Genomic DNA, 25,999 nt, shown 5'->3' on the forward strand with positions numbered 1-25,999 from the left:
CTTTTGGGGCAAATGTCGGGCGGACCTCCAACGCCCTTAAGAAGATGGAACGCCACCGTGTCTTCAGACCACCAAAAGCACGGTCAATGATGTTAATCAGCCTTGGTGTGGTGTCTGTTGTAGCGTGCCTCCACTTGACCTGTACCAAATATAAAATTAACTTGTAATTTAGGTAATATGCTGATCTGTCTTAATCTTCTATCCAATTAATGTAATCTATCAATTGTGTGGCATTGTTGTCTCTATTTAACGACAAGAAGGTAAGAGATCTTACTGGCAAGCTGTTTCCCTATAGGATGCACCACAGGCCAGCCAGCAGAGGGTCAGCAGCACCTCTATCTCCTGTGGCCATCCATGGACCTTCTGATGGGCAGCAGCTGAAGGAGGAGGACGATGGTTGCCCTGTTTAGCCTGAAGGCTGGTTTCAGGTCCCCTTCATTAAAACATATTTGGAGAATCGGCACAGAGGTGTTTATCCTCACATATTTTGTTTCTGTTTCTTCCTGTAAATAAAAAATGCCAAATGTTACCATAATAGTTTTTTTTCGATTCTCACCTTTTCACACCATAAAACTATAACTGCTTAACATGCAGAAATTATAGTTCTCAAGAAATAAAAAGGTAAAATGTATAGTGTTGTAAAACTAGTCAAGTATAGTAAATGTAACAAATGGCTTCCCTTCTCTGGTATTTTTACCATTTCACTGAAAAATGAGCTGAACTAACTGCACATAATTTATAGATTAATCACTGTAAAGGTGGACAGACATAAAAATATGTTTTTTCCTTTCTTAATCAATGCTGTGAAGGTTAGGAGGTGCAATAAAGTAGCTTAACCCTACTGTTACTAATGTTAAAATTGGGTCTTTATTTTAATTATTTATAGAGAAATAGTCACAATTGCAACCTGATCACGTTTTTAAATATCATCCTCAATGTTTTTTTTAAAGATAAAAGTAGGAAATAGGCTGTTAATCTTAAAATGCCTACCAGTTGGCAATAGATGGGTGAGCAAACCCTGCCTTCTGAGCCTCCTCTGCTGCATCAATCTTCTCCTTGCTCGGATTTGCCTCCTTAACTGCATCACCTCCTCTTCAGCCTGCTGGTAAAGCTGACCAACGACCGAAGCAACAGCAATATTGCTCTTCTACAAAGTGCTGATTTTTAAAAAAAGATTCAATCGCCTCTACAACTACAACTCCCTCCACATTTCTTTAGATATTTTATTAGAATTTTTAGAAATTAATAAAAAAAAAACGTTTTCAATAAGATATGATGGTGTAGTGTATAAATAGTTTCGAACGTTAAAGAAATGCTCAAGAGCTGCGGGTGTGATGACGTCACGAGTACGCTTCTGTTCCAATACACAATACGTGCTGCGTGCTCGCGTTCTCATCAAGTCCGATCTTCCTGTGTTCTTACCGAGAACAGACTTGACGAGAACGCGAGTACGGACTCGCGTTCTCGTGAGAAACAGCCAAAGCTCTGTCTCACGGAAGACTGCCAGACGTTCCCAGCAAACCCTCACAATACGTATATATATATATATATATATATATATACGTCTGTGTTTGAGCCTACCAGGTCTCAAACGTATTGTGGTAGATGGACCAATCAGCTGCTTTGTCTCAGTGACGTCCACCGGAAGTGAAACTAAAAGGCTCCAGCAGCAGCTCATCTGGAAGACTGTTGTGTTGTGGTTTGTCAGCTGAATCTTTGCGTAGTTTCAGCAACAATGTCTTCAGTTCAGCATCTGAGAGAGTTTATCAGAGAGCGACTAACTGCTGCTGCTGAAGAAATCTTCTCAGAGGTTGAGAAAACCATCGTCCGCTACGAGGAAGACGCCAGACTGCTGGAAAGCTGCTGGAGACCCCAGATAAAGACCACCAGAATCGGTATGAAGCTACAAAAAGTGTCTGATAAATCAGTTTGATCAGTTTCTAATCTGAGCTCTCAGCTTTCCAACCACACTTCAGTCTCTGAGGCTCCGTTCACACCTGAAACTAACATCCTCCCAGTTCTCCTCAGCTGCTGCTTTCTAGCTTTAAAGATGAAAAACCTTTAAACCAATTTTCACAACCAGGTTTATTTACCAACTATGTGAACACATAAATGAATCTGACCTTCTTCCACTTAGATTTCCATTAAAAACACAGAATACAGCTTTATACGAGCAGTCATCTTGTCTCTCTTAACCTTTATCTTATTTGTCCATCTTTCTGTCTCTCTTTTCATCTTTCTGTCCCTATCGTGTAAATTTATACATGGTTATTAGTTCTGTCAAACGATTAAAAAGTTGAATCGCGATTAATTGCATAAAGTCAATAGTTAACTCGAGATTAATCACAAATTTAATCTTTTTGTTTCTGAAAGTGTAAAAGCCTATTTGGGCATTTTTAAAATGCAGTTGCGTAATAAATGACGTGTAAAAAACATGCTTGTACAAAAAGGTTTTTAATATTGTTATTTTTCTAGCACTCTTAAGAAACTGGAATAAAAACTTTGTGGTGCCTTAACATTTTCTGGCCAATAATAATTCAAACATGGTAAAAAATGAAGTGTTATGCTTCCATCCAAACTGTAGGCAACGCAAATTTATTTATATGGCACAATTCAGTACAGAGACAACGCAAAGTGCTGTACATGATTAAAATATGGGAAAATAAAACAGATAAAAGCAAGTAGGAATAAAATGTAGAAACAAATTAGAACATTAAAAATAGTAAAACAGTTTAACTAGAACAGTCAAAGGCAATCCTAAACAAATGTGTTTTTAATCTTGTTTTAAAGGAACTCAGGCTTTCAGCACTTTTACAGTTTTTTTTGGAAGTTTGTTCCAGATCAGTGGAGCATAGGAACTAAATGCTGCTTCTCCATGTCTGGTTCTGGTTCTGTAGAGCAGGCTGGAGCCAGAAGACCTGAGTGGTCTGGAGGGTTGATGCACTGATAACAAGTCTGTGATGTATTTAGGTGCTAATTCAGGGATTTATAGACTAACAGAAGGATTTTAAAGTCTATCCTCTGAGATACAGGGAGCCATGGAAGAACTTCAGAACCGGGTCCATGTTTTCTATGTTCTTAGTCTTAGTGAGGATGCGGGCAGCAGCGTTCTGGATCAGCTGCAGCTGTCTGATCCACTTTTTAGGCAGACCTGTGAAAACACCGTTGCAGTGATCAGTTCTACTAAAGATAAACATGGATTAGTTTTTCCAGATCCTGCTGAGACATCAGTCCTTTAATCCTGCAAATGTTCTTCAGGTGATAGAAAATCGATCTTGTAATTGTCCTTAGATGCTTTTGGAGGTTCAGATCTGAGTCCATCACTACTCCCAGGTTTGATCATTGGTTCCTAGCTGAAGCAGCTGAAGCTGTGGGCTAACTTTTCATCTCTTCTCTATTGGTCCAAAGATTATTACTTCAGTTTTGTTTTTATTCAATTGAAGAACATTTTGGCACATCCAGGCATTGATTTCTTCTAGGCATTTACTCAGTGCCTGAACTGGTCCATAGTCACCTGGTGACATGGTGATGTAGAGCTGTGTGTCGTCTGCATAGTTATGGTAGCTGATGTTGTTGTTGTTTTTTTATGATCTGAGCTAGAGGGAGCATGTAGATATTGAAGAGGAGGGGACCCAGGATGGACCCTTGGGGAACCCAACGTGTGATTTCTGTCATCTTTGATGTAAAGTTACCTACTGATACAAAAAAGTCCTTTAAGTAGGATTTAAACCAGTGGAGAGCTGTACCAGAGAGGCCGACCCAGTTCTCCAGGCGTTCTAACAGAATGGAGTGATCAACAGTATCAAATGCTGCACACTGAGGTCCAATAGAACCATCACTGTGGTTCTTCCACAGTCTGTATTTATATGGATGTCATTAAACACCTTGATAAGGGCGGTCTCTGTACTGTGGTGAGGAAACCAGACTGGAAAACGTCAAAGCGGCTGGTCGTTGTTAAGAAGGTGTTTAATTGTTGAAACTCAGTAATTTTCAATAATCTTACTGATAAAGGAGGTTTGAGATGGGCCTGTAGTTCTGGAGTAGAAGTTTGTCTAAATTATTCTTTTTCAGCAGTGGTTTGATAATTGCTGTTTTTAGGGACTGGGGGAAAACACCTGACAGAAGGGACGTATTTATTATCTGAGTCAACTCAGACGCTATGACAGGTAAAACTTTCTTAAAGAAAACTGTGGGGAGAACATCAAGGCAGCAGGAGGAGGAACTTAGCTGCTGAATGATCTGCTCTAAGCTTTTGTGGTTTATGCATTCAAAGGTAACAAAAGTGATCAGATAGGGCAACATCAGTTACATTGACCTTAGAAATCTTTAGACCTTTAGTGATGATCAGGTCTAAAATATGTCCCTGTTTGTGTGTTGGCTGTTTAGCATGTTGAGTTAAACCAAAGTTTCTAAGTGTGTCACACAGTTCTTTTGCACTTCTGTCTTCAGGGTTGTCAACGTGAAAGTTGAAGTCTCCCACAATAATTAAACAGTCATAATCAACGCATATCACAGACAGGAGGTCACTAAAATCATTAAAAAAGTTTGATGTGGACTTAGGAGGCCTGTAAACATTCAGAAACATAGTTCGTACTGGGCTCTTTACCTGGAGAGCCAAATGTTCAAACGAGTAGAATTTTCCCAAAAACACCTTTTTACACTTTAGTGAATCATTAAACAATTCTGCTACTCCTCCACCTTTCCTTTGCTGTCTGCTCTCACAAAGAAAATTGTAGTTGGGAGGAGTCGTCACAATTGAATAAAAACAAAACTGAAGTAATAATAATTGGACCAATAGAGGAAAGATCAAAAGTTAGCACACAGCTTCAGTCGCTTCAGCTAAAAACCACTAATCAGGCCCGAAATCTGGGAGTAGTGATGGACTCGGACCTGAACCTCCAAAAGCATCTAAAGACAGTTACAAGGTCGGCTTTCTATCACCTGAAGAACATTTCTAGGATTAAAGGACTAATGTCTCAGCAGGATCTAGAAAAACTAATCCATGCGTTTATTTTTAGTCGAATTGATTACTGCAACGGTGTCTTCACAGGTCTGCCTAAAAAGTGGATCAGACAGCTGCAGCTGATCCAGAACGCTGCTGCCCGCGTCCTCACTAAGACTAAGAACGTAGAGAACATGGACCCGGTTCTGAAGTCCTTCCATGGCTCCCTGGATCTCAGAGAATAGACTTTAAAATACTTCTGTTAGTCTATAAATCCTTAAATGGCTTAGCTCCTAAATACATCACAGACTTGTTATCAGCGTATAAACCATCCAGACCACTCAGGTCTTCTGACTCCAGCCTGCTCTGCATACCTAGAACCAGAACCAAACATGGAGAAGCAGCATTTAGTTCCTATGCTCCAATTTTTTGGAACAAACTTCCAGAAAACTGTAAAAGTGCGGAAAGCCTGAGTTCTTTTAAATCAAGATTAAAAACACATTTGTTTAAAATTGCCTTCAACTGTCCTAGTTAACTGAATCACCACTTTTTTGTTCTATTTTCTATCTATATTTTATTCCTACTTGCTTTTATTCTGTTTTATTTTGCTATATTTTAATCATGTAAAGCACTTTGCATTGTCTTTGTACTGAATTGTGCTATATAAATAAATTTGCCTTGCCTTGCCTTGCCTTAATGTTTCATGATTTGGCGCTATATAAATAAAATGTAATTAATAGAATAGCTGCTTCATTAGATTCATGTAACCATGTTTCTGTTAAAAACATTACATCAAGATTATTGTCAATAATGAAGTCATTAATTAAAAGGGATTTTCCTGACAGAGATCTAATGTTTAATAAACCCAGTTTATATGACCTAGTGGTTGATGATGTCTCTGTGACAGGTTGCATCTGACAGTTTGACTTTTAAGTATTTGTTCCTGTTTGTTAAGCTTTTGTTTTTCTTATTTCTGCCACGTATCATCACAGATATTCCATAATCTCTGGCAAAAGGCCCAAGCTGATGCTGGAAACTGTCATGTCTGATAAACGTGCGGCCAGGGCCTGGTCTGTATCACAGCAAAGTAATCTGAAGGTCCTGAGCACCAGAATGTTCCGTGATACGTAGAGGAGGAGGATCTGAGGCCTTTGGAAAATGCTGGTTTAGTCACAGCAGCATGGCTATGTGGAGAGGATGTCATCTGTAGGCCAATCTTAAATATTTTTTTCATGTTGTGAGAAAATTCCAGAAAAGGAACTTCTGGGTTTTGTGGAGAAGAACGGGAGGCCGGTGCAGTCTGGACCGGTGTTCGTGATGATTGAGGTTTTTGGTCCTCTCTTTGTCCTGCTGAGATCTGGGATGAATCCTCCTGTAATTCTGACGTAGCCTCTTTGTGTCATCTTTCTGGCCATCTTTATCTTGGCTTGTTCGGGCTGTACTGGGCTTATCATTTGTTTTGGCGTTGAGCTTTGTTTTGGGACAAAGCTGATGGCGCATGGTTCACAGAATAGAAGATGTTTGAAATCAGCCGTTTTGCACCTGACCTATTTAGAGAGAAACCATCTCTGTTGAACAGATGTCTCCTTTCCCAAAAGATGTTAAAGTTGTCTATGAAGGTTACAGTTGGTTGTTTGCATGTTTTTTCCAGCCATTTGTTTAGCATCAGAACTCTGGAAAAAATCTAATCTCCACAATTAATGGGAACATGAGGGCCGCTGAGAAACACCTTGACATTAAGGCCATCAACTAGATTTAGCAGACGAATGTAATCCTCTTTCAATACTTCTAATTTCTTATCCGGGTGATGTCGCCCAGGGCTTCAGCTTGTATTATGAGTTTTTCCAAGGTCAGGCGTTCTTTCAAGATCCTTGGAAGGATGTCTGATATATCAGACACCAGGCCACAGTTCAAATTGTTATAAATCAACACCTCTTTGTTTTTCTTGTTACAGAAATGTTTAATCCCACTTACAGATCCATTGCATAATATCAGGGCCCTTGCCCTGTGGCGTGTTTTTTCTCTGGTAGCTTAGAGGAAAGATTTTTGACATACCTCTGATTGTTGTCATGATTCTCCTGGGTCACATTTTGGAGCGGAGCGAATCTGTTTAGTCACGGAATTCCAACATTTCCAGCAGGTTTACTCCTATAATTTGTTGTGAGAACAGCCCGCTGTTGTTTCACTTGTGTTGGGACAGTTCTCTGTAGTATCGGCCAGTTTCCTTTGTCTAGGTGTGGGGTTCGTTGATCCTTTGGTCTTGCACCCAGGAAGACCAAGGATCCTCTTTTTCCTCAGGGAACTGTTTGTTCGCTGAGTCGCTGGGCTGGTGGTCACCGTTCGGAATCACAGGCAGGGTTGTTTCATTTCCATGCGCGCCGTTTACATCATAATTCACTTTGAGTTGGCAGATTTTCAGTTCCATAACAGCTATCTTCTGTAAAAGCGTGTCAAAGTCCTCTGTAGTGAAGGTAGGCATCTTTTCAAAATCAAAAATAAATAAAAATAAAATAAATAAAATAACTAAGTAGAACTTTCTGTGGTTTTGGCTAAGAGATAAAAAGGAGATAAAAAGTAAAAGGCAGGAAAATGCAAGCAAACAGGGATCATAGCAGTTCAAAACTACAGAACAGTACTTCAAAGTACTCTGTAAACTTTAATTATTTCTCAAACCTGGTTCTTCCAGGCCAATGATGGCTTCTGCTTTGTAGCACTCTATACATCTCTCAATCATGTCCTCATCCTCATCAGATGAAGATTAATGAAGCATGAGAGACATTTTTAATTTTTTTAAGTGGTCCTGATGTCTCTTGATCTCACACTGGCTGATCAGCCATCTCCCTCTCCTTCCTCAGTAAATCAGAGATGGACTGCCACAGCTCAGACCTCTCACCTCTGCTAAGACCTTGAACCTGGGATCAAGTTGCTATTTTCAGCCATGTTATGTTTGTTTTTTGCTTGCGTTTATCCATTTGTGCAGTAAAGCTCTCTTTAATTCTGGCCATGTAGGCAGGCTCATCTTCAGAGACCTCCATCACCCTTGACAGATGGCATAATGCTGGCAGCACCACAGTGCAGGAAACAAATTTCTCTCCTCCTAGAAGATCACTGATGTACCAATCAATATGAAAAAAAGACAGACTTATCAGAAACTTGTATCTTCTGAGACATTTGTCTAGATTTTATATGTTGAATAAATATAATCATACAGAGTTACAAGTGTACTAAGCAAAACATAAAACTTACCTGCAATGCTTCAGGACGTCCTCCAGTTTTTTTTAGCTCATCCAGCTCAGCAGGTGTTTGCATAGTGATGTTGGTAGGATGTTGTTTTATGAAATCTTTATTCAGGTTTGGGAGAGATCGGCGACACACGAATAAAAACGCAAACACTGCTTCTGCTAGAATAATAGTGCCTATATTTATTATTCCTCACAGAATACAGCAAAAAAACAGCAAGCACTTCACGCACACACAAAGTAGCAAGCATTAAAGCCGACAAGCTTTCAAACAGGCGTGATGTTCAACAGATCTCTTACCATGGCACAGAACTGGGAAGCCGGTCAGGGTTCCCAGTTCTGTGTCTGGTTTCCTGAAAGGACTGGAAGACTGACAGACTGCAGCACTGGAAGACTGGTAAAAAACCATAAGCCCACCCACTTTCCTCCTGAGCTACCTAGAGTCCATGTATTTATACACCAGACACACCCAAAACCCAAACAAAATCAATTAACTAATTAAACCATTTACTAAGAAATCATTGTATTCTAAACAACTGGTTTCAAACAAAAATGCAACAAATAGCCAAATAAATGCATACAAACTAATCTGAGTTCTAAAACAAAAATAGAGAAATAGCTCCTACAAGTGGTATTTCAGACTTGACGTACTCCGATGGTAACTCGTTTGGTTACTACTGAACGTGCAAACAACTCGGGTTTTGTTGAGAGAGCCATCTGGCGTAACTTTAAAAAGAAACTTGTCGCTCAGGATACCTTGTCTGCTGGCCATCCATCCATCCATCGTCTTCCGCTTATCCGGGGTCGGGTCGCGGGGTTAGCAGCTTCAGTAGGGAGGCCCAGACGTCCCTCTCCCCAGCCACTTGGGCCAGCTCCTCCGGGGGAATCCCAAGGCGTTCCCAGGCCAACCGAGAGACATAGTCCCTCCAGCGTGTCCTGGGTCTTCCCCTGGGTCTCCTCCCGGTGGGACGTGCCCGGAACACCTCACCAGGGAGGCGTCCAGGAGGCATCCTAACCAGATGCCCGAGCCACCTCAACTGGCTCCTCTCGATGTGAAGGAGCAGCGGCTCTACTCTGAGTCCTCCCCGTATGACTGAGCTCCTCACCCTATCTCTAAGGGAGAGCCAGGCACACTATGGAGAAAACTCATTTCGGCCGCTTTTATCTGGGATTTCGTTCCTTCGGTCACGACCCAAAGTTCGTGACCATAGATGAGGGTAGGAACGTAGATCGACCGGTAAATCGAGAGCTTGGCCTTTTGGCTCAGCTCTCTCTTCACCACAACGGATAGGTACAGCGCCCGCTTCACAACAGACGCCGCACCAATCCGCCTGTCGATCTTCCGCGCCATCTTCCCCTCATTCGTGAACAAGACCCCAAGATACTTAAACTCCTCCACTAGGGGTAGCACATCCTCCCCAACCCGGAGAAGGCACTCTACCCTTTTCCGGCTCAAGACCATGGTCTCAGATTTGGAGGCACTAATTCTCATCCCGGCCGCTTCGCACTCGGCTGCGAACCGCTCTAGTGAGAGCTGTCACCCCCTGATGAAGCCGTTAGGACCACGTCCTCTGCAGATAGCAGAGACGCAATCCTAAGGCCACCAAAGCGGATCCCCTCAACACCTTGGTTGCGCCTAGAAATTCTGTCCATAAAAGTTATGAACAGAATCGGTGACAAAGGCCTTGGTGGAGTCCAACTCTCACCGGAAACGAGTCCGACTAACTGCCGGCAATGCGGATCAGACTCTGACACCGGTCATACAAAGACCTGACAGCCCTTATTAAAGGGCCCGGTACTCCATACTCCCGGAGTACCCCCCCACAGGATCCCTCTAGGGACACGGTCGAATGCCTTCTCCAGAACCACAAAACACATGTAGACTGGTTGGGCAAACTCCCATGCCCCCTCCAGGATCCTGCTGAGGGTGTAGAGCTGATCCAGTGTTCCACGGCCAGGACGAAAACCACACTGCTCTTCCTGAATCTGAGATTCGACTATCCGACGGACCCTCCTTTCCAGAACCCCAGAGTAGACCTTACCAGGGAGGCTTAAGAGTGTGATTCCTCTGTAATTGGAACACACCCTCCGGCCCCCCTTTTTAAATAGAGAGACCCCAGTCTGCCAATCCAGGGGAACTGCCCCCGATGTCCATGCAATGCTGCAGAGCCACGTTAATCAATACTGCCCCACAACATCCAGAGCCTTGAGGTACTCAGGGCGAATCTCATCCACCCCCGGAGCCTTGCCACCGAGGAGCTTTTTAACAACCTCGGCGACCTCAGCACCAGAGATGGGAGAACCCGACCCAGAGTCCCCAGGCTCTGCTTCCGCAATGGAAGACGTGTTGGTGGGATTAAGGAGGTCTTCGAAGTACTCGGCCCACCGACGCACGACATCCCGAGTCGAGGTCAGCAGCACACCACCCCCACTATAAACAGTGTTGGTACTGTCCGGATAGTGGACTAGAATCACTTCTAAGCCGTACGGAAGTCTTTCTCCATGGCCTCTCCGAACTCTTCCCACGCCCGAGTTTTTGCCTCGGCGACCAGCCGAGCCGCCTGCCGCTTTGACTGCCAGTAGACATCAGCTGTTTCCGGAGTCCCACAGGCCAAAAAAGCCCGATAGGACTCCTTCTTCAGCTTGACGGCTTCCCTCACCGCTGGTGTCCACCAGCGTGTTCGAGGGTTGCCGCCGCGACATGGACCGACAACCTTGCGGCCGCACATCCGACTAGCCGCCTCAACGATAGAGGCGCGGAACATGGTCCACTCAGACTCAATGTTCCCCGCCTCCATCGGGACGTGTTGAAAGTTCTCCCGGAGGTGGGAGTTAAAGCTTCGTCTAACAGGGGACTCCGCCAGATGTTCCCAGCAAACCCTCACAATACGTTTGGGCCTGCCAGGTCTGACCGGCTTCCTCACCCATCATCGGAGCCAGCTCACCACCAGGTAGTGGTCGGTGGAGAGCTCCGCCCCTCTCTTCGCCCTAGTGTCCAAGACATGCGTGCAATAAAAGTGCAATAAAACCGTGAGAGCCGACGTGAGTTTTGAAACTACAAAGCTTTTTAAGCGGAAAAAATCAAACGTGCACAGCACCACGTTCATAGACCAGTGTGATGCATTCACGAGCGTCAGAAAGCTATGGTGCATTCAGGAGCATGGGACATTTCAAACTTACAAGGAAAGAGACATAAAACGGAATAGAACTTAACTCATACAATAATGTATTTATCCAGAAACAGTGTGGGCTTTCTTACAATACTGAATGCTCTATAATTGTATTTCTGATATTTTTTGATTATGCACATCTGTTAGCTTTTTATTCTGAAAAATCTATAATATTACATATAATAAAATATAATATTACAGCAGCAAATTATCAAAGTTTTTCAGGGGATGCATTTTGTGTTCGTCTCTAGAATCCTCGCCGATGATATGATATCGTGTGTGTGATGAGTGCAAGTGAAATTAAACTGAGATAAGAGATTTCGAAAAGAGCGTTATGACTGAAATAAATTCAACATGTGAATTCAATTTCAAATTCCAACCCTGTATTTTTATCATAAAAATTCGACTTTGTTCGTGAAGAAATGTTACGATCGTTTTTAGAACAGAACTGTGAATAATAATAAGATGAATAGACCTCACCTAATCTGATATGTTTTATGTGGTGCTAGTAATTCAAATTAAACAACTTTTATGCAAATGGAGATTACCTTACCTTGTTAAAACATGATGATAACATCATGTGAAAAAATAATGTTTTAAGAATAATGATAAAAAAGAAATGTTTTTGAAGAATTGATCATTCACATTTTTTGCCTTTTATTGAATTTGAAACATGCACTCTGACTCTATTGTTTAAATAATCACTTGTCTTGAAAGCTTCCAAAATATATCGGGGAGAGTCTATTTTTCAAAATTCTCCCCTCCGGGGCTCAGGCACTGGCATAAGTGCACCCTCCTACTTGATAGTGTGCGGCCTGCTACTTTAAAAAAGTTTGACTGCCCTGCCAAAAACAGAACACCACTCGAGTTCAGATCCGGTGGGCCATTCCTCCCAACCACGCCTCTCCAGGTCTCACTGTCATTGCCCACGTGAGCGTTGAAGTCCCCCAGTAAGAACGAGGGAGTCCCTAGGAGGGGCACTCTCCAGTACCCCCTCCAAGGACTCCAAAAAGGGTGGGTAATCCGAACTGCTGTTTGGTGCATACACACAAATAACAGTCAGAACCCGTACCCCCACACGTATGCGGAGGGAGGCCACCCTCTCATTCACTGGGGTAAACCCCAATGTACAGGCACCGAGATGGGGGGCAACAAGTATGCCCACCCCAGCTCGGCGCCTCCCACCAGGGGCATTTCCAGAGTGGAAGAATGTCCAACCCCTCTCAAGGAGACTGGTGCCAGAGCCATGTGTCGAGATGAGTCAGACTATCTCTAGTCAGAACCTTTCAACCTCGCGCACTAGCTCAGGCTCCTTCCCCACCAGATAGGTGACATTCCACGTCCCAAGAGCCAGCTTCTGCAGCCGAGGATCAGAACGCCAAGGTCCCCGTCCTCGACTGCCACCCGTTGTACAATGCACCCGACCCCTTTGGCCCCTCCGACAGGTGGTGAGCCCATTGGAAGAGGGACCCATGGTTCCTCTTCGGGCCGAGCCCGGCCGGGCTCCATGGGCAAAAGCCCGGCCACCAGGTGCTCGCCAACGTGCCCTATCTCCAGGCCTGGCTCCAGAGTGGCGCCCCGGTGACCCGCATCCGGGCGAGGGAACACGACGTCCATTAATCGTACTCATCATAAGGGGGTTTTGGGCTGCTCTTTGTCTGGTCCCTTACCTAGGACCTGTCTGCCTTGGGTGACCCTACTAGGGGCATAAAGCCCCTGACAGCATAGCTGTCAGGGGCACTCAAACCCCTCCACCACGTTAAGGTGGCAGCCCTCCCTGGGCTGCCACCTTACCTGGCTATTTTTGCTCATTCAAAGCATGAGTCTGTTGATGCTGCGGTCTCTTGCGCAGACTTAGCATTCCTGGAACTACTGAAAGCTCAGAGGTTAAAAAAACATTAGGCAACGGTGTGTGTGTTTTGAAAAGCGATTAACGTACAATAAAAAGGTTGTCGTCGTTATGGTCTAGCACAGTTAGCGCATTAACGTGTTAAAACGGACAGCTCTAATGGTTATATTTTGAAGGCTACCTGCCTCTTTCTTCCTACTTCCTGTTTGAATGAAAATATAGATGTTTATTTTTTTCAGCGTAACTTTATCCGATTTTAATTTTATCACATTCATGGGCCTTATCTAGCAACAAAAATGCGTTTTCCAAGCATAAAGCAGCATCTGTTTTCAGGGATGGACTCAGGAAGGTGGACTTTTGTTTCCAACAGAGACTTTTGGTGTTTTGTGACAAAGCAAATTGTATTTTTGTAGGACATCTGGAAATGACCATAGAGCATAGACCATAGACCATTTATTTGTTGAGAACGAGCTATTTTAAAACCATCATCAGAATGATTCAGTGAATCCTGGTTCACTGCAGATCTGAGTTAAAAAACAAAGTTTATCTCAAAGAATGTGGAATGAGGTTAAATTAGCTTAACTAATTTAGAATAGCGTTTGGCGTGTTTTTACCCATACACAATGCAAATACTGAGTTACACAAAACATTATTTGATAAAATAACATTTTAAAGAATGATTTGCCATCTTAAATCAACCTTTAGGACACTTGATTTTATTAATGTGATTATTCCTCCGGGAAGCTAGGGGTCGCCATAGTGATCGGTCACTTGATGGGTTAATCCTAAAGTAAGTTAAGTAAGTAAGTAAAATACCATTAAATCGACATTAATATTCCCTGTTAATGCTGTAATAATGCTCATAGCACTAATGAAACGACAACAAACATTATGTTTAAAAATGAACCGTAGTTGCTTTGACTAAGGTTGTAGTCATGTGTCAGGTCTAAGCACCTAAAACATCATGCAACAAAGGGAAAAAAGGCACAAAGACAGTTAGTTTGGTTTTACTCGCGAGGAGAGTAGCAGAGACCGCACAGTTACAATCGCCAAACTACTCTGCTGGTCTCAGCGTTCTCCTCTCGATTTTATTAAGTTTGGGGCAGTAAGAAGCTAATAGCGCTATGCTAACGGACATTCTGCGCTAATTTAAAATACTTTTCTGATCCATTTGTCCGTAATAAGCAGACCGGAAAACACAAACATCATTATGCCATCAATGTATAAAACCCTTATGGAAATAGGCTATGTGCACGATGTTACTACGCAACTTCCGCTAACTGAAAAGGGTAAGGGAGTATACTTCCGGTTAGGCTGTTCACCCACACAAGCAATGGCGTTCTACACTCACTGCCTGCAGGACCTTCCTAATATAACAATCAACGACGTCCTCTGGTTTATACGGACTTTATCATCAAAAAGAGAAAGGCTTCAAGTTTTACGTGTCGAACTACATTGACAACTTTGAAGGTAAGTAATGTACCAGTTGGTCACTTTTTTTTTTATACTGTGCATACATATACGGTCTCGTTTTCACTTATGTGTTTTAACTAGGGCTGGGCAACGATTAAAATATTTAATCGCGATTAATCGCCCTGATTAATTGCGATTAATCGCATTGTATTTACAAACTCCAAGAATGAATTCAAAAGTAGTGTAAAGAGCACTTTTATTTTAATGTTCTGCTGCCATATGAACAAAAGTGTTGTAACATTTGTAGCACTTATCAGTAACACATATATTTAGTGTAAAGCTCAACTTAAACATGTAAAACAAAAAATAGCAATAATAATAAATTAAAGCTTATTGCCACTGACAGGGAATTCTCTTTATGGGGAAAAAATCTACCAAAAACAGGCAATTTCTGAGGTAACCGCAGGGAGCAGCATTACCATTTTATGTTCAATACCAAACTTGGCAGTGGTTACAACTAACTTGTTTCTGTCATATTCGATGCTGGAAGAACTTTAAACTGAATGCTTGCTAACTCGATATGCTTGCGTTGCTTGCATTTATTTGACGTTGACACGCAGTTTTTTGTTGTTGCTTTCTCGCGTGCATATAGTGAATGGCAGGGAAAAACAGGCAAAAACACATGGATACTTTGAAACGAGAAGCGACTTCACCGACGGCGTCTAAGCAGACCCCCCCGCTCCGCTCCGCACAAAACTTGTTCCGGCCGCCAACTCACCGCCTCGCCGAGGCAAATTCCTGCGGGAAACACCGCCTTCCGCATGTCGGCTTTGTTTTTTTCCGGCCAGCACCTTTCTTACTCTGAATCCGAGGTTTGGCTGACAGCGAGGTTATTGGCGCATTATCGCCACCTACTGTTTTGATTCAAACCCCTACACCGCAGCAACAGACCTTCACAAAATAAAAGCATGTGAGCAACATGCGTTAACGCGCGTTAAAGAAAATATCGCCGTTAATAGTCTAATGAGTTAACGCGAAATTAACGCGTTAACTTGCCCACCCCTAGTTTTAACATAACTTCAAAGCCATTGTTTCAGATCCTGTTTCAATGCTTTAACCACATTTTCCAACAAAGACTCATTAGGGTCTTTTTTATTTCATTAGGGAGAGTGAGCGTCAGGGCGGTCTGTTACAGATCAATGCACAAAAATGATAAGCCTCGTAAACTCAGAGTAGGGTAAAATCACATAAAATGATTGCAAATGCAAAGAGGACTATATTTTGGGGGTCTAATGTAGTTTGTGTGCAGCGGAAGTTCTGAGTATTTCTAGCTGTTTTGTGTTGCAGTAGTAGCGCACATATGTTAGCTAACTTTAGCGTTAGCTTAGCTACACGAGAGCCCTAGAACCTAGTCTGTTATGACTACAGTTTTTCGTTATATTGTAAGTTCAAATATATATGACTCTGTTAATGCTAAAGGCCAGTTCCTAGGCCTGTTTATTCGGTTCTTTTGCTTCTTTTTACTTCAGTTAAACATTGGAACAAAGGGCAGTTTCCTATGTGAGCTACGTCTGTTGTTGTTTACATTGCGTGTGTTTGGTTGGCAAATATGTTCAGAAATGTGCATCTTATTTAAGTTATGACATCAGGTAAGGATTACTTTTTGTAAACAAAGTTTCTTCATTGTACCATTATTAAAAATATGCATGGTGCCTACTAGTCACTGACGTGATGATTTCACATTCGCTCAAATAAGCCTGCTCAAAGTTGTGGTTTTAGACGCTTTGTGATGCATAAAAAAGCTTGAAATTGATTAAAAACATTGATCACCAAAAGCGCATTGTGCTGCAAATATAGTTCTAGCTCTGTTGCCAACTGCAAGCTTTCATTTGCATCTTTGCAAATAGTTATAAAAAACAAATTGGAGTGTCATCCCAAAGTGCATTCATTAATTTCATCTTTAAGAACACACCTGAGCATAAATAGGCCATGGTTTAAAAGAAAAATTGTCCTGCACTTTCTTCCAGTCTTTTTTCCACTTGTCGGCACTTTCTGCTTGCTAACCATTAATGAAATAACCATTGCATAGTTTGACAGTTTATTTTTTATTTAGATTACATTTGAAGACTGCTCCCCGGTGGAGATCACAATAGTTGGGTGTTCCTGTGTGGCTGGTACAGTGCTGTGCAATCACTGTGTTGCATTACTTTACCAAACTGCACACTACTCTGCTCTGAATTTGACTGCAGTGCCACCAGTACTAAGCTGTACTGAAACTGAACAGAGCTGGTACAAACCAAGGACCATGGTAAGTGAATCACATGAAAATGCTTTGTGTAATACACCCTCCAATGCTATTTAAAACAACATAGTGACTCGTAAAGTCATATAGACATTTTATCTGGACAACAGATTCTTGCTGATCTATAAAACGTTGATGTCACATCACCACCATGAATACATAAGCATTAAAACAAATGTCAGTAAAAAAAAAAATTTTATTCATGCCTAAGGTCATGGATAATTAATATATACATTTGATATTCTACATTTACATTGTGTACCTTTCTGTGTGTGTTATCACTGTTATTATTTTTAAGCATTTAATTTAATTCTTTTACAGGGTGTTAAACCAGGCCGGTTTGTATGTCTGCAAGACCAAAACAGCAGCGTACAGTCGGAAATGGTGTAAGGTAATTATTGTTAATGTAATTACTTATATTGAAGGTTGAAATAACTGAATGTTTTTTGAATACTTATTTTGAGTGACGAGATTTAATTGGATTTTTTTTTTTTTTTTTTTTTGAAGGAGCAAACGTTAAAAGGCAGTGCTAGGTGACACACCAGACTTTGATGTTCTCAGGGTAGCAGAGGTGTACCAGGACTTTCCAGCGGACCTTTCACCTCTTATTACTACAATGGCAATCAGTGCTGATGTGCTTTTAGTTGATTCAGCCTTTGGTAAGGTCCAGGAAGGCAGTCCGTTTGCTTTTCAGCATCCACTACCAGTCAGCCGGATAATATTTGTCATGTGGATGCCCCTACACCGCCGTCACTGCCTCTTGACCACTACCATCTTGAGCCCACCTGTGTCCAGTTTGTCTGCAGCCAACAGCAACAGCTTGATCTGGAGTATCTTGCGACGACGTTGGAACAGTCCCGTGAAATTGAAGTTGCCACCAGGGAGCAGAGCGCAACAATTCAATGGCATAATGTCAGTGTCATGTTTTTCAAGTGTTTAGCCCACATGCAGATACGAACGGAAGACAAGCACACTTTTAAGATGTTTATTTGAGGGTACAGACTACAGGGGATCGACAAGCTGCAGGATCGGTCGAGGTCTGAACGTCAGGGCTGAGGTTACTGCGGAAGAAAGAGGAAATTATTACTAGAGGTCGAACCAGGGAAAATCTACCAGAAGCTGTGCCGCTTACCATTTAGTCGAGCTAACCTAACCGGGGAAGTAGTGTTAGGGAAACTCTGTGACCGAAGCTCTCAGTGGATGAACGGTGGCTAGTAGCTGGAGGGCGGACAGATGGTAAGCTGGCGAGGGATCCGGAGCGCGCCTCAGTAGACAGGAGGGACAGATGGATGACCAGAGTGAGTGCACCAGCAGAATCCAGGGAAGGGGTCTCATACTCCCTGGGTAATATCCAGGGAGTATGAGTGGAGTGCCAGAGCAATATCTGAGCGTCGGGGATTCTTAAGGTGCTGGTTCTTCGAGTGAGACTTTGAGGCGGGTGAGTAATCCAAAGGCATTAACTAGAGACAAACAGGAGACTCAATGTTAGTCAAAGTGTGAAAGAAGGACTCACAGGTTCAGGATCTTGGTCAGAGGCCACGTCGTACCACGACTGAGTTAAGGCTCTGGCGTCTTCCATCTGTCTGAGCTCTCCTTAAGAAGCCAGAGGAAGCCGCTCCGAACGAGCCGCAGGTGTGGGCCACGCCCCCCAGCCAACTAGAACCACCTGTGGAGCAGAATGAGAGAAATGTTTTTTTCCTAATCCACCTCTTATATCTTTCAATCCTTATGTAATTTTGTCTGTGTTGTGTGTACCTGCCTGTTGCTTTAATCCTATAAATTTCCCGTCGTAGGATAAAGGATTAGCTAATGTTATATTATCTTAAATAACACTTTTTAATAGGATATATGTAGCCTCGTGAGACCATCCTGATCTCGCGAGCTTTAAAGGTTTCACTCGCAGATCAGTCTGGCTACTTTCCGTTAAAGAAAAATTTGGAGCCGTTCATCAAACGAACGTCCAATCAGCGTTGGCTTTGAGGCGGGTTGAGGTGTGACGCAACCAGAAGCGCGACAGTTCAGTCTAAAGAACATGGCGGCTTCAGCCGATGAAACTAGCGTTAGCGTGGCTATCAAGCAAGTTTTATCGCAATTACAGAGTATTTATTTGCTGAGCTAACGAGCCTTTACCTGCAGCAGCAAGAGTAGCTTGGCTTGTGGTTGTGTTTTGGTCGTCGCTCGTAACAGAGCGACGACGAAGCATGTTGACTAGTATGTCATATGCTTCGTTGATCTGATTGGTTTATTTTGCCCGTCAATCACCAACATAGGCCAATCAGCTAACCAGTATTTTCGCCCCTTCCCAAAATAACTTCAACGGAAGGTTTCCAGATGGATATGCGGAGCAAATCCATCTGGCGGAGTCAGGTAAGGATATATGTACTGGGTTCTTTCAATGTCTTACTTACATTTTCTGTGTGGGCTCCAGTAACATATGATAGATAATATCTACTTTGAAAGTTAACATGAACTGCTGAAGATGACCACTCTGATCTACCTGGATGTTCTCTGGAGGACTGAAACGCCTCAGTCAGTGACGTCAGTCTGTGGGTCTGTCGGGGCAATGAGAGAAGTTTCGTCTCGTTTCTCCTTTTCTGTTGCTCGACGTTTTCTTGCTCGTGGTTTTTCATGTGCTTAGATAAATTTGTTGTTTCCACTGAATTTAACCAGCTTTTTACAAAACATACAGCTTGATTTCATTTAAGGTATTAAAATACAGCCAAACGGCGCTACTTTCCCTCATGTTTTACCGCTCCTGTTTTCTCTGTCTCCGAGTTTGAGCAGCGAAGCGCGGTTGTTTGTGAGAGAGCAGAGTGGGCGGGCCAGGCTGAGCCTGCGTGCTGATTGGCTGGCGCAGCTGAGCCATGTACGAGAGGGGAGGGGGAGCAGCAGAGTGCCGTGACACAGACGAGGAGACTTTGGATGAAGCTGCGCGCTGACTGACACTCTGACTGACCATTTTAATGGTCAGAGTGTCAGTTTTGGGCCCCCCCCTTTGTCCTGGGCCCGGGACAACTGACCCGTTTGTCCCCCCCTGTCGGCGGGCGTGGTTGGAGTTAAAATGTCCCAATACCAAGAGTTACGTGGATTGTCGCAATTTAAAAAAAAGTGTAATGACACAATGAGGCTCGCGTCAAGTCACTGCTATTACTGGCAGGTGCTAGGGCAGCTTCTAATCACAGGCATGGAGTGGTGTGATTTTTGTCGTCTATGCAGAGGATGACATTCTTGTACAACGCATTTATAGAGATCCTAGTGTGTGTGAAACAATGAGGGCAAAAATTGACCATTTTTACTTTTATGTTTACTTTTCCAGTTTGTAGGTTCTAAAATGTCATGTTTGTAGGTCAAAGAAATTTTGGTTTCGTTGGTTGTCTGACCATGTGACCATGTTTTTTGTGTATAGATTAGTAATGATTTAGTTCACCAATGTTCTGTTGTCCTATTTACTTAATTCTGTTCTGAAAGCTTTCCACTATATGCCATGTTGTGGATTAAGTATCTTTAATAGCACAATGAAAGTTTGTTATTTGAGTATTCCAGTTTGTTAATTGATATAAATTTCCCCAAAAAAGTGTTTTAATGGAATCAGTAGTTAAGAAATATTGGTTTTATAAAATATTTTATTTGTGGCCTTCACAAACAAGTAGCAAACTTTACAAGGGAAAAAAACAACTACTTGAAAACGGTATCCTGTGAGGGGAAAAAACATCACAGAAATATTTGAGGTGACTAGCTCATTACTGTGAGAAGTTATGAGTGTTGTTTAAGAAATACCCACAATTCTCAATTCAGTCACTAGGGGGCAGTGAACACGAGACAGGGGAACGTTCATTATGTTCACATTTTAATAATTTCACAACTAAATTAGTTTGTGGAAAATCGCCTAAGCTGACTAAAAAAGGATTAAAATAGTCTAAAAGAGGACTATACCAGGTCAACCAACTGAGAAACTGTAGAGATTTTAGCAAGTAGCCCAAGCCTTCACAAGGGGCCCATGTTGGTAATTTACCAAGTAACAAGCCACATTGAACAGTTCATCAATGATCCCACATGCAGCCAGTGGGATAACGCCGTCAAAAAATTAGTTCTCCTTCACTCTTCGCATGCAGCGCTCTACATGGATCCTCAAGCGAGCAATATTTTGGGTCTGAAGGACATCATATGGGTCCATCTGCCTTTTCCCTGAGCGGAAAGGTGGTCTGTAGACTTTGCAGGGAGCCAAATTGTCAACTAGAAATCCCCTGACAACCATTACCGCCATATCAGGCTCTAGTACTCAAATAAAACGGGAATAGCACCCTTTTTCAAGCACCTCTTTCCCCTTGGTGTCTGTACCAGATCATCAGGCAGGAAATGTCGACTGCATACCCGTGTCTCTCTACGGGGACTGAAATCTTGCCTCAGAATTTTGGTTAGCCAATGCCGACGCACTACACTATCCACAGGGAAGCGATGAAAACTAACTTTAGTGTTGTACCGTGATGAACATGTACATCTAGGCACACAGCAGTGCAGTGACGATCCATTAACCCACTGGTAACAGGGTCTCTTCCTCTGGACTCCCGACAAGCTTATTTCTCTCCTCTCGCTGACAACAACAATGCTATTTTCACTGGAAGTGGATGCCATCACCACAGCTTGACCGGAAGTTAGTGGGCGCCATCTTGTGCACATAGCCTATTAAGTTGTAACCGTAAAAACACACTGGAACCACATCAGAAACGCTTGGTTTCAAAATGCTAACGGGAGCTATGCCTGTTTTAAAAACACCATGAAAATACATTAAGTAAACTATTCTAAACTTTCCTTGTTTATTTTTCTGCCAGCTTTCTCCCGTTGTCTCTGGTTGCAGTGAATTAATCCAAGGTAGAACTAGTTCTCTCAGCAGCCGCTAAATCAAAAGGGAAAATAGCCGTTGTTTGGGGAACCAGGTCTGGGCAAGTTGAACACAGCTCCATGGAGGGTGTGAGTTCAGGCTGTGGAAGCGGGGACCTCCGCTCAGCTTCCCTGGTGTAGCTGCTTCTGGTGAGGACCTGTACAGGTTGCAGCTGGTGACTTCAGATCAGCTTTCCTCTCAGCTGGATCTGGCCGTAGCAGAGGAGACCGCTCCTCACTGTTTCCTCTCAGCTTTCCTGCTACAGCTGAGAAAAATCATCAGGCTGATTTTGTCATAGACGGATTCTTTACTCCTGCGTCTGGTTACACAAAACCTAGACTGCAGACTTAGCTTCCATCTAGTCTGTGGATCCAGAGCAGGAAGAGAGTGTTCTCCCCTATGCTGCTCCAACGTAGCAGCGGGAAAAGAGAGCAATTATATTCAGGGAGCAAATCTTTATACTTTATATTTCTCTCTTTGCTCTAACTAGTGCTGACCTAGTGGTTAGAGCAGCTTGTGTTCAGGGAAGGCTGCAGGTACCTGGTTCCATCCCCACAGACTGCCACTATGGATCCCTGAGCAAGACCCTTAACCCCCGATTTCTCCCTGGGCAGCTATAGAAACTAACCAGTGCTTCCTAGAGGATGGGTTAAATGCAGAAGACACGTTTCATTGAAATGTACAGTTACAATGACCAATAAAGACTTCTTCCTTTCTTCCTAATCACGATCATTCAGGATTTTTCCCCAATCAGTTTTCATCCTTGAAGACTGTGGTTCCCCTCCATCCTTCTGGTTTTTAATAATCGTTGGACAGTTCTCAACCAAACTCCAGTAGTTTCTGTAATCTCCTTAGGTGATTACTCTGCTTGTTGCAGGCCAATGATTTGACCCTTCTTAAACAGACTAACATCTTTTCCACATGAGCTCATTGTATCAGCTGGGATTAAATAACATTTATCCAGCTGCAGTAGTTATCCAATTGGAGGCTCACACCTATTTTCTTAGTTAAATCCAGGTGGCCACTTTCCTTAGTCCAGGCAGTGTGTTTGTGGGGCCAACAGCTGTGGCACCAGAGTTTATGTTAAAAGCAGGTTTTCGGGCATGCTTTGGTGGCGCAGTGGTTAGCCTGCATGACCCATATACGGGGTCGGCTACATCGAGGCCTTAGTCCTCGATGTAGCCGACCCCGGTTTGAATCGGACCTTTGGTCCTTTGATGCATGTCTCTCCTCCTCTCTTCTACCCCCTATCATGTCAGTCTACTGTACAAAAAACGAGCCACTAGTGCCTTAAAAACCTTTTAAAAAAGCTGTTTTTTCTTAATCTAGGATGAGTTCCCCACTTGAAACATCTCCTCAAATCAAAGTTTTAATTAACCTTGTAGTGATGCAATAAAATTTGGATTTATTTTCAACTTTTTGAACATCTTTACCAGGGCTGCCAATTAGTGTGGAGGACACTTTACCCTGCTAACTTCACCTCCTTTGAAAGGAAACACGTCAAACTAATTTTAGATGAACCGTGACGCCTTCAGTCCAGGATCTCCAGGAACAACCAGGCTGATGCATGAGACAGTCATCAGTTAAATTATATTAATGATCTCTTTCTTTGTCCTCACAGACCTCCAGAAGCCACATGTCTCCACGGAGGAGGAAGATTCTTCCATCCAACAGCTCTGCAACCAGAGGAGAAGGTCCAGTCATGACCGGGAGGAAGCAGAACCTCAGTGGTCTGAAGAGGAACAGATGGAACCAGATCCTCCTCTGACTGAAGAACAGGGGGAACCAGAACCTCCACTGATTAAAGAGGAAAAGGAGGAAGCAGAACCTCAGTGGTCTGAAGAGGAACAGAGGGAACCAGAACCTCCACTGATTAAAGAGGAAAAGGTGGAGCCTGCGTCTTTATGGGTTAAAGGGGAACAAATGCAACCAGATCCTCCATTGATTAAAGAGGAAAAGGAGGAACCAGAACCTCCACTTATTAAAGAAGAACATGTAGAGCCTGAGTCTTCATGGTCTGAAGAGGAACAAGAAGAACCAGAATGTCCAATGATTGAAGAAGAAAAGGAAATGCTGGATTCTTCAAGGATTAAACATGAACAACAGGATGCTGAACATTTAGCAACTAGAAGGGATCAGGAGGATGTCTGCAGCAGTCAGGAGGGAGAGCAGCTTGTCCAGAAGAAGTCTGTTGCTCTAATGGAGACCTTTACCCTTCAGGAACATGAAGGAGAACCAAGAACTGAGCAGCTTTCCTTTCATATCTCTCCTGTAGTTCAGACCAAAGACCAGGAAGGAAGCAGCTCCACTGGGTCAGAGAGACAGTCTTTCACTGACACTAAGAAAATGTCTTTAAAATGTGATGTTTGTGGAAAGTCTTTGACGCACAAGAGTCTTTGGAAAAGGCATTACAGAACCCACACAGGTGAGAGGCCTTTTCCTTGTCAGACATGCGGAAAAAGCTTTACTCAGCTGAGTCATTTAAATAATCACATTAGAACCCACACAGGTGAGAGGCCTTTTCCTTGTCAGACATGCGGAAAAAGTTTCACTCAGCTGAGTCATTTAAATAATCACATGAGAACCCACAGTGACGAGAAGCCTTTTTCTTGTCAGACATGCGGAAAAAGTTTCACTCAAGCATCCAGTTTATATGGTCACATGAGAACCCACACAGGTGAGAGGCCTTTTTCTTGTCAGACATGCGGACAAAGTTTCACTCAGCTGAGTCATTTAAATAATCACATGAGAATTCACACAGGTGAGAGGCCTTTTTCTTGTCAGACATGCGGAAAACATTTCACTCGACTGAGTAATTTAAATGTTCACATGAGAATCCACACAGGTGAGAGGCTTTTTTCATGACAGGGTTTCCGCGGGGCATTAAGTCATTAAATTTTTTAAAATTAAGTACTTAATTGGCATTAAAAGTCATTAAATGTGATTATCTATGGCATTAAAAATGCCTTATTTTTTTATAGTAATACAGTCATAAAAAGAGTTTCGTCGGATATATCACATCAGATATAACTGATTCCGCGTGTTTGCACGGAACTGCTTCCGGTTGATCGTAAAGCCGTTTGTTTTTACAATGTTCGGAAGAGGAGCTCGAGGCGATAAGAGCTAGAGAATGGGAAAATACTAATTTCAACAAAAGTGGATGGAAAACGAGGAATTCGGGACATGACTGCAGCCTGTCGACGGTAAAGATGACGAAGGATTTTGCCGTGTTTGTAAAAAAAATTAAGCTGCACAATGGGTGTCAATGCTTTACGGTCTCACATGAAGTCGGACAGTGTAGTCCAGGTTGTACTCGGGTAGACGGTGCATACCCACTTATTTTTCAGTCATCATTGCGTATACCCACTTCTGGAGCGATATTTGTGTCTTTTTGAGCGCGCAGTGAGACAGGTATTCAGCGTTTAAACATCACGTGCGCGCACTCAAAACTGATAAACTCTTCTCAACCCACTTTGCTCGCCCTCGGTTCCATGTCTGCCCGTGACATGCTACTTCCACGCTCAACACCAGCTGTGCGTGGCTCGCTGGATTCTGTCTGTGCGCTCGTGACTTCAAAAACTGTCCACCTCACCAGCCAATCACAGACAGGTTTCTTTCCATCCAATCAGAGTAGGGCTTGCAAATACTGCATTCAGATAGATTACATCAAAAGGCTGCAGCTTTTGGCAGAAATTGCTAAACATAACGGTGGAATTGAAGAAAAAACAACAACCAATAAACAGTTTAATATTTTAGCCTAAAATATTTAGTTTAAAATAATTCCTTGAGTTACTAAGTGAGGTGTGAAAAATCTTTTTGTCTCTTTTCTTTCCAGCTACCAGGGGCCAGAACGGGCGACATAGAATCCTACCTAAAACTGCTGGCTAAGGATAAGCGTAAATACCGCAAAATTGTTCTTCACGCTGGCGGTAATGACACCCGGTCACGCCGATCACAGGTCACCAAAGTTGGTGTTGCTTCGGTGTGTGAGTTTGTTAAAACAATATCGGACTCCGTAATTTTCTCTGGTCCCCTGCCTGATCTGACCAGTGAGGACATGTTTAGCTGCATGTCGTCATTCAACCGCTGGTTGTCTAGGTGGTGTCCTGAAAACGACGTGAGCTACATTGATAACTGGAGAACTTTCTGGGGAAAACCTGGTCTGATCAGGAGAGACGGTATTCATCCCACTTTGGATGGTGCAG

At 43.0% G+C, this 25,999-nt stretch overlaps 1 protein-coding gene and 1 long non-coding RNA gene across 2 annotated transcripts; one reads left to right on the forward strand and one right to left on the reverse strand.

The window, feature by feature from the left end:
• Window positions 1-1,644: 1,644 nt before the first annotated feature.
• On the forward strand, window positions 1,645-25,037 carry LOC118558946 (zinc finger protein 135-like). Its single transcript, XM_036129560.1, has 2 exons — window positions 1,645-1,895; window positions 23,416-25,037. Exons 1-2 carry the CDS (start codon window positions 1,736-1,738, stop codon window positions 24,657-24,659), a joined length of 1,404 nt encoding a protein of 467 aa, XP_035985453.1. The 5' UTR covers window positions 1,645-1,735; the 3' UTR covers window positions 24,660-25,037.
• LOC118558954 lies at window positions 17,431-18,499 on the reverse strand. Its single transcript, XR_004928562.1, has 3 exons — window positions 18,463-18,499; window positions 18,048-18,375; window positions 17,431-17,976 (listed from the first exon to the last, which is right to left on the reverse strand). It is a non-coding gene; the product is annotated as an uncharacterized LOC118558954 (long non-coding RNA).
• Window positions 25,038-25,999: the final 962 nt, after the last annotated feature.

This window comes from Fundulus heteroclitus, unplaced genomic scaffold, assembly GCF_011125445.2.
Source record: "Fundulus heteroclitus isolate FHET01 unplaced genomic scaffold, MU-UCD_Fhet_4.1 scaffold_185, whole genome shotgun sequence".
NCBI classification, from domain to species: domain Eukaryota; kingdom Metazoa; phylum Chordata; class Actinopteri; order Cyprinodontiformes; family Fundulidae; genus Fundulus; species Fundulus heteroclitus.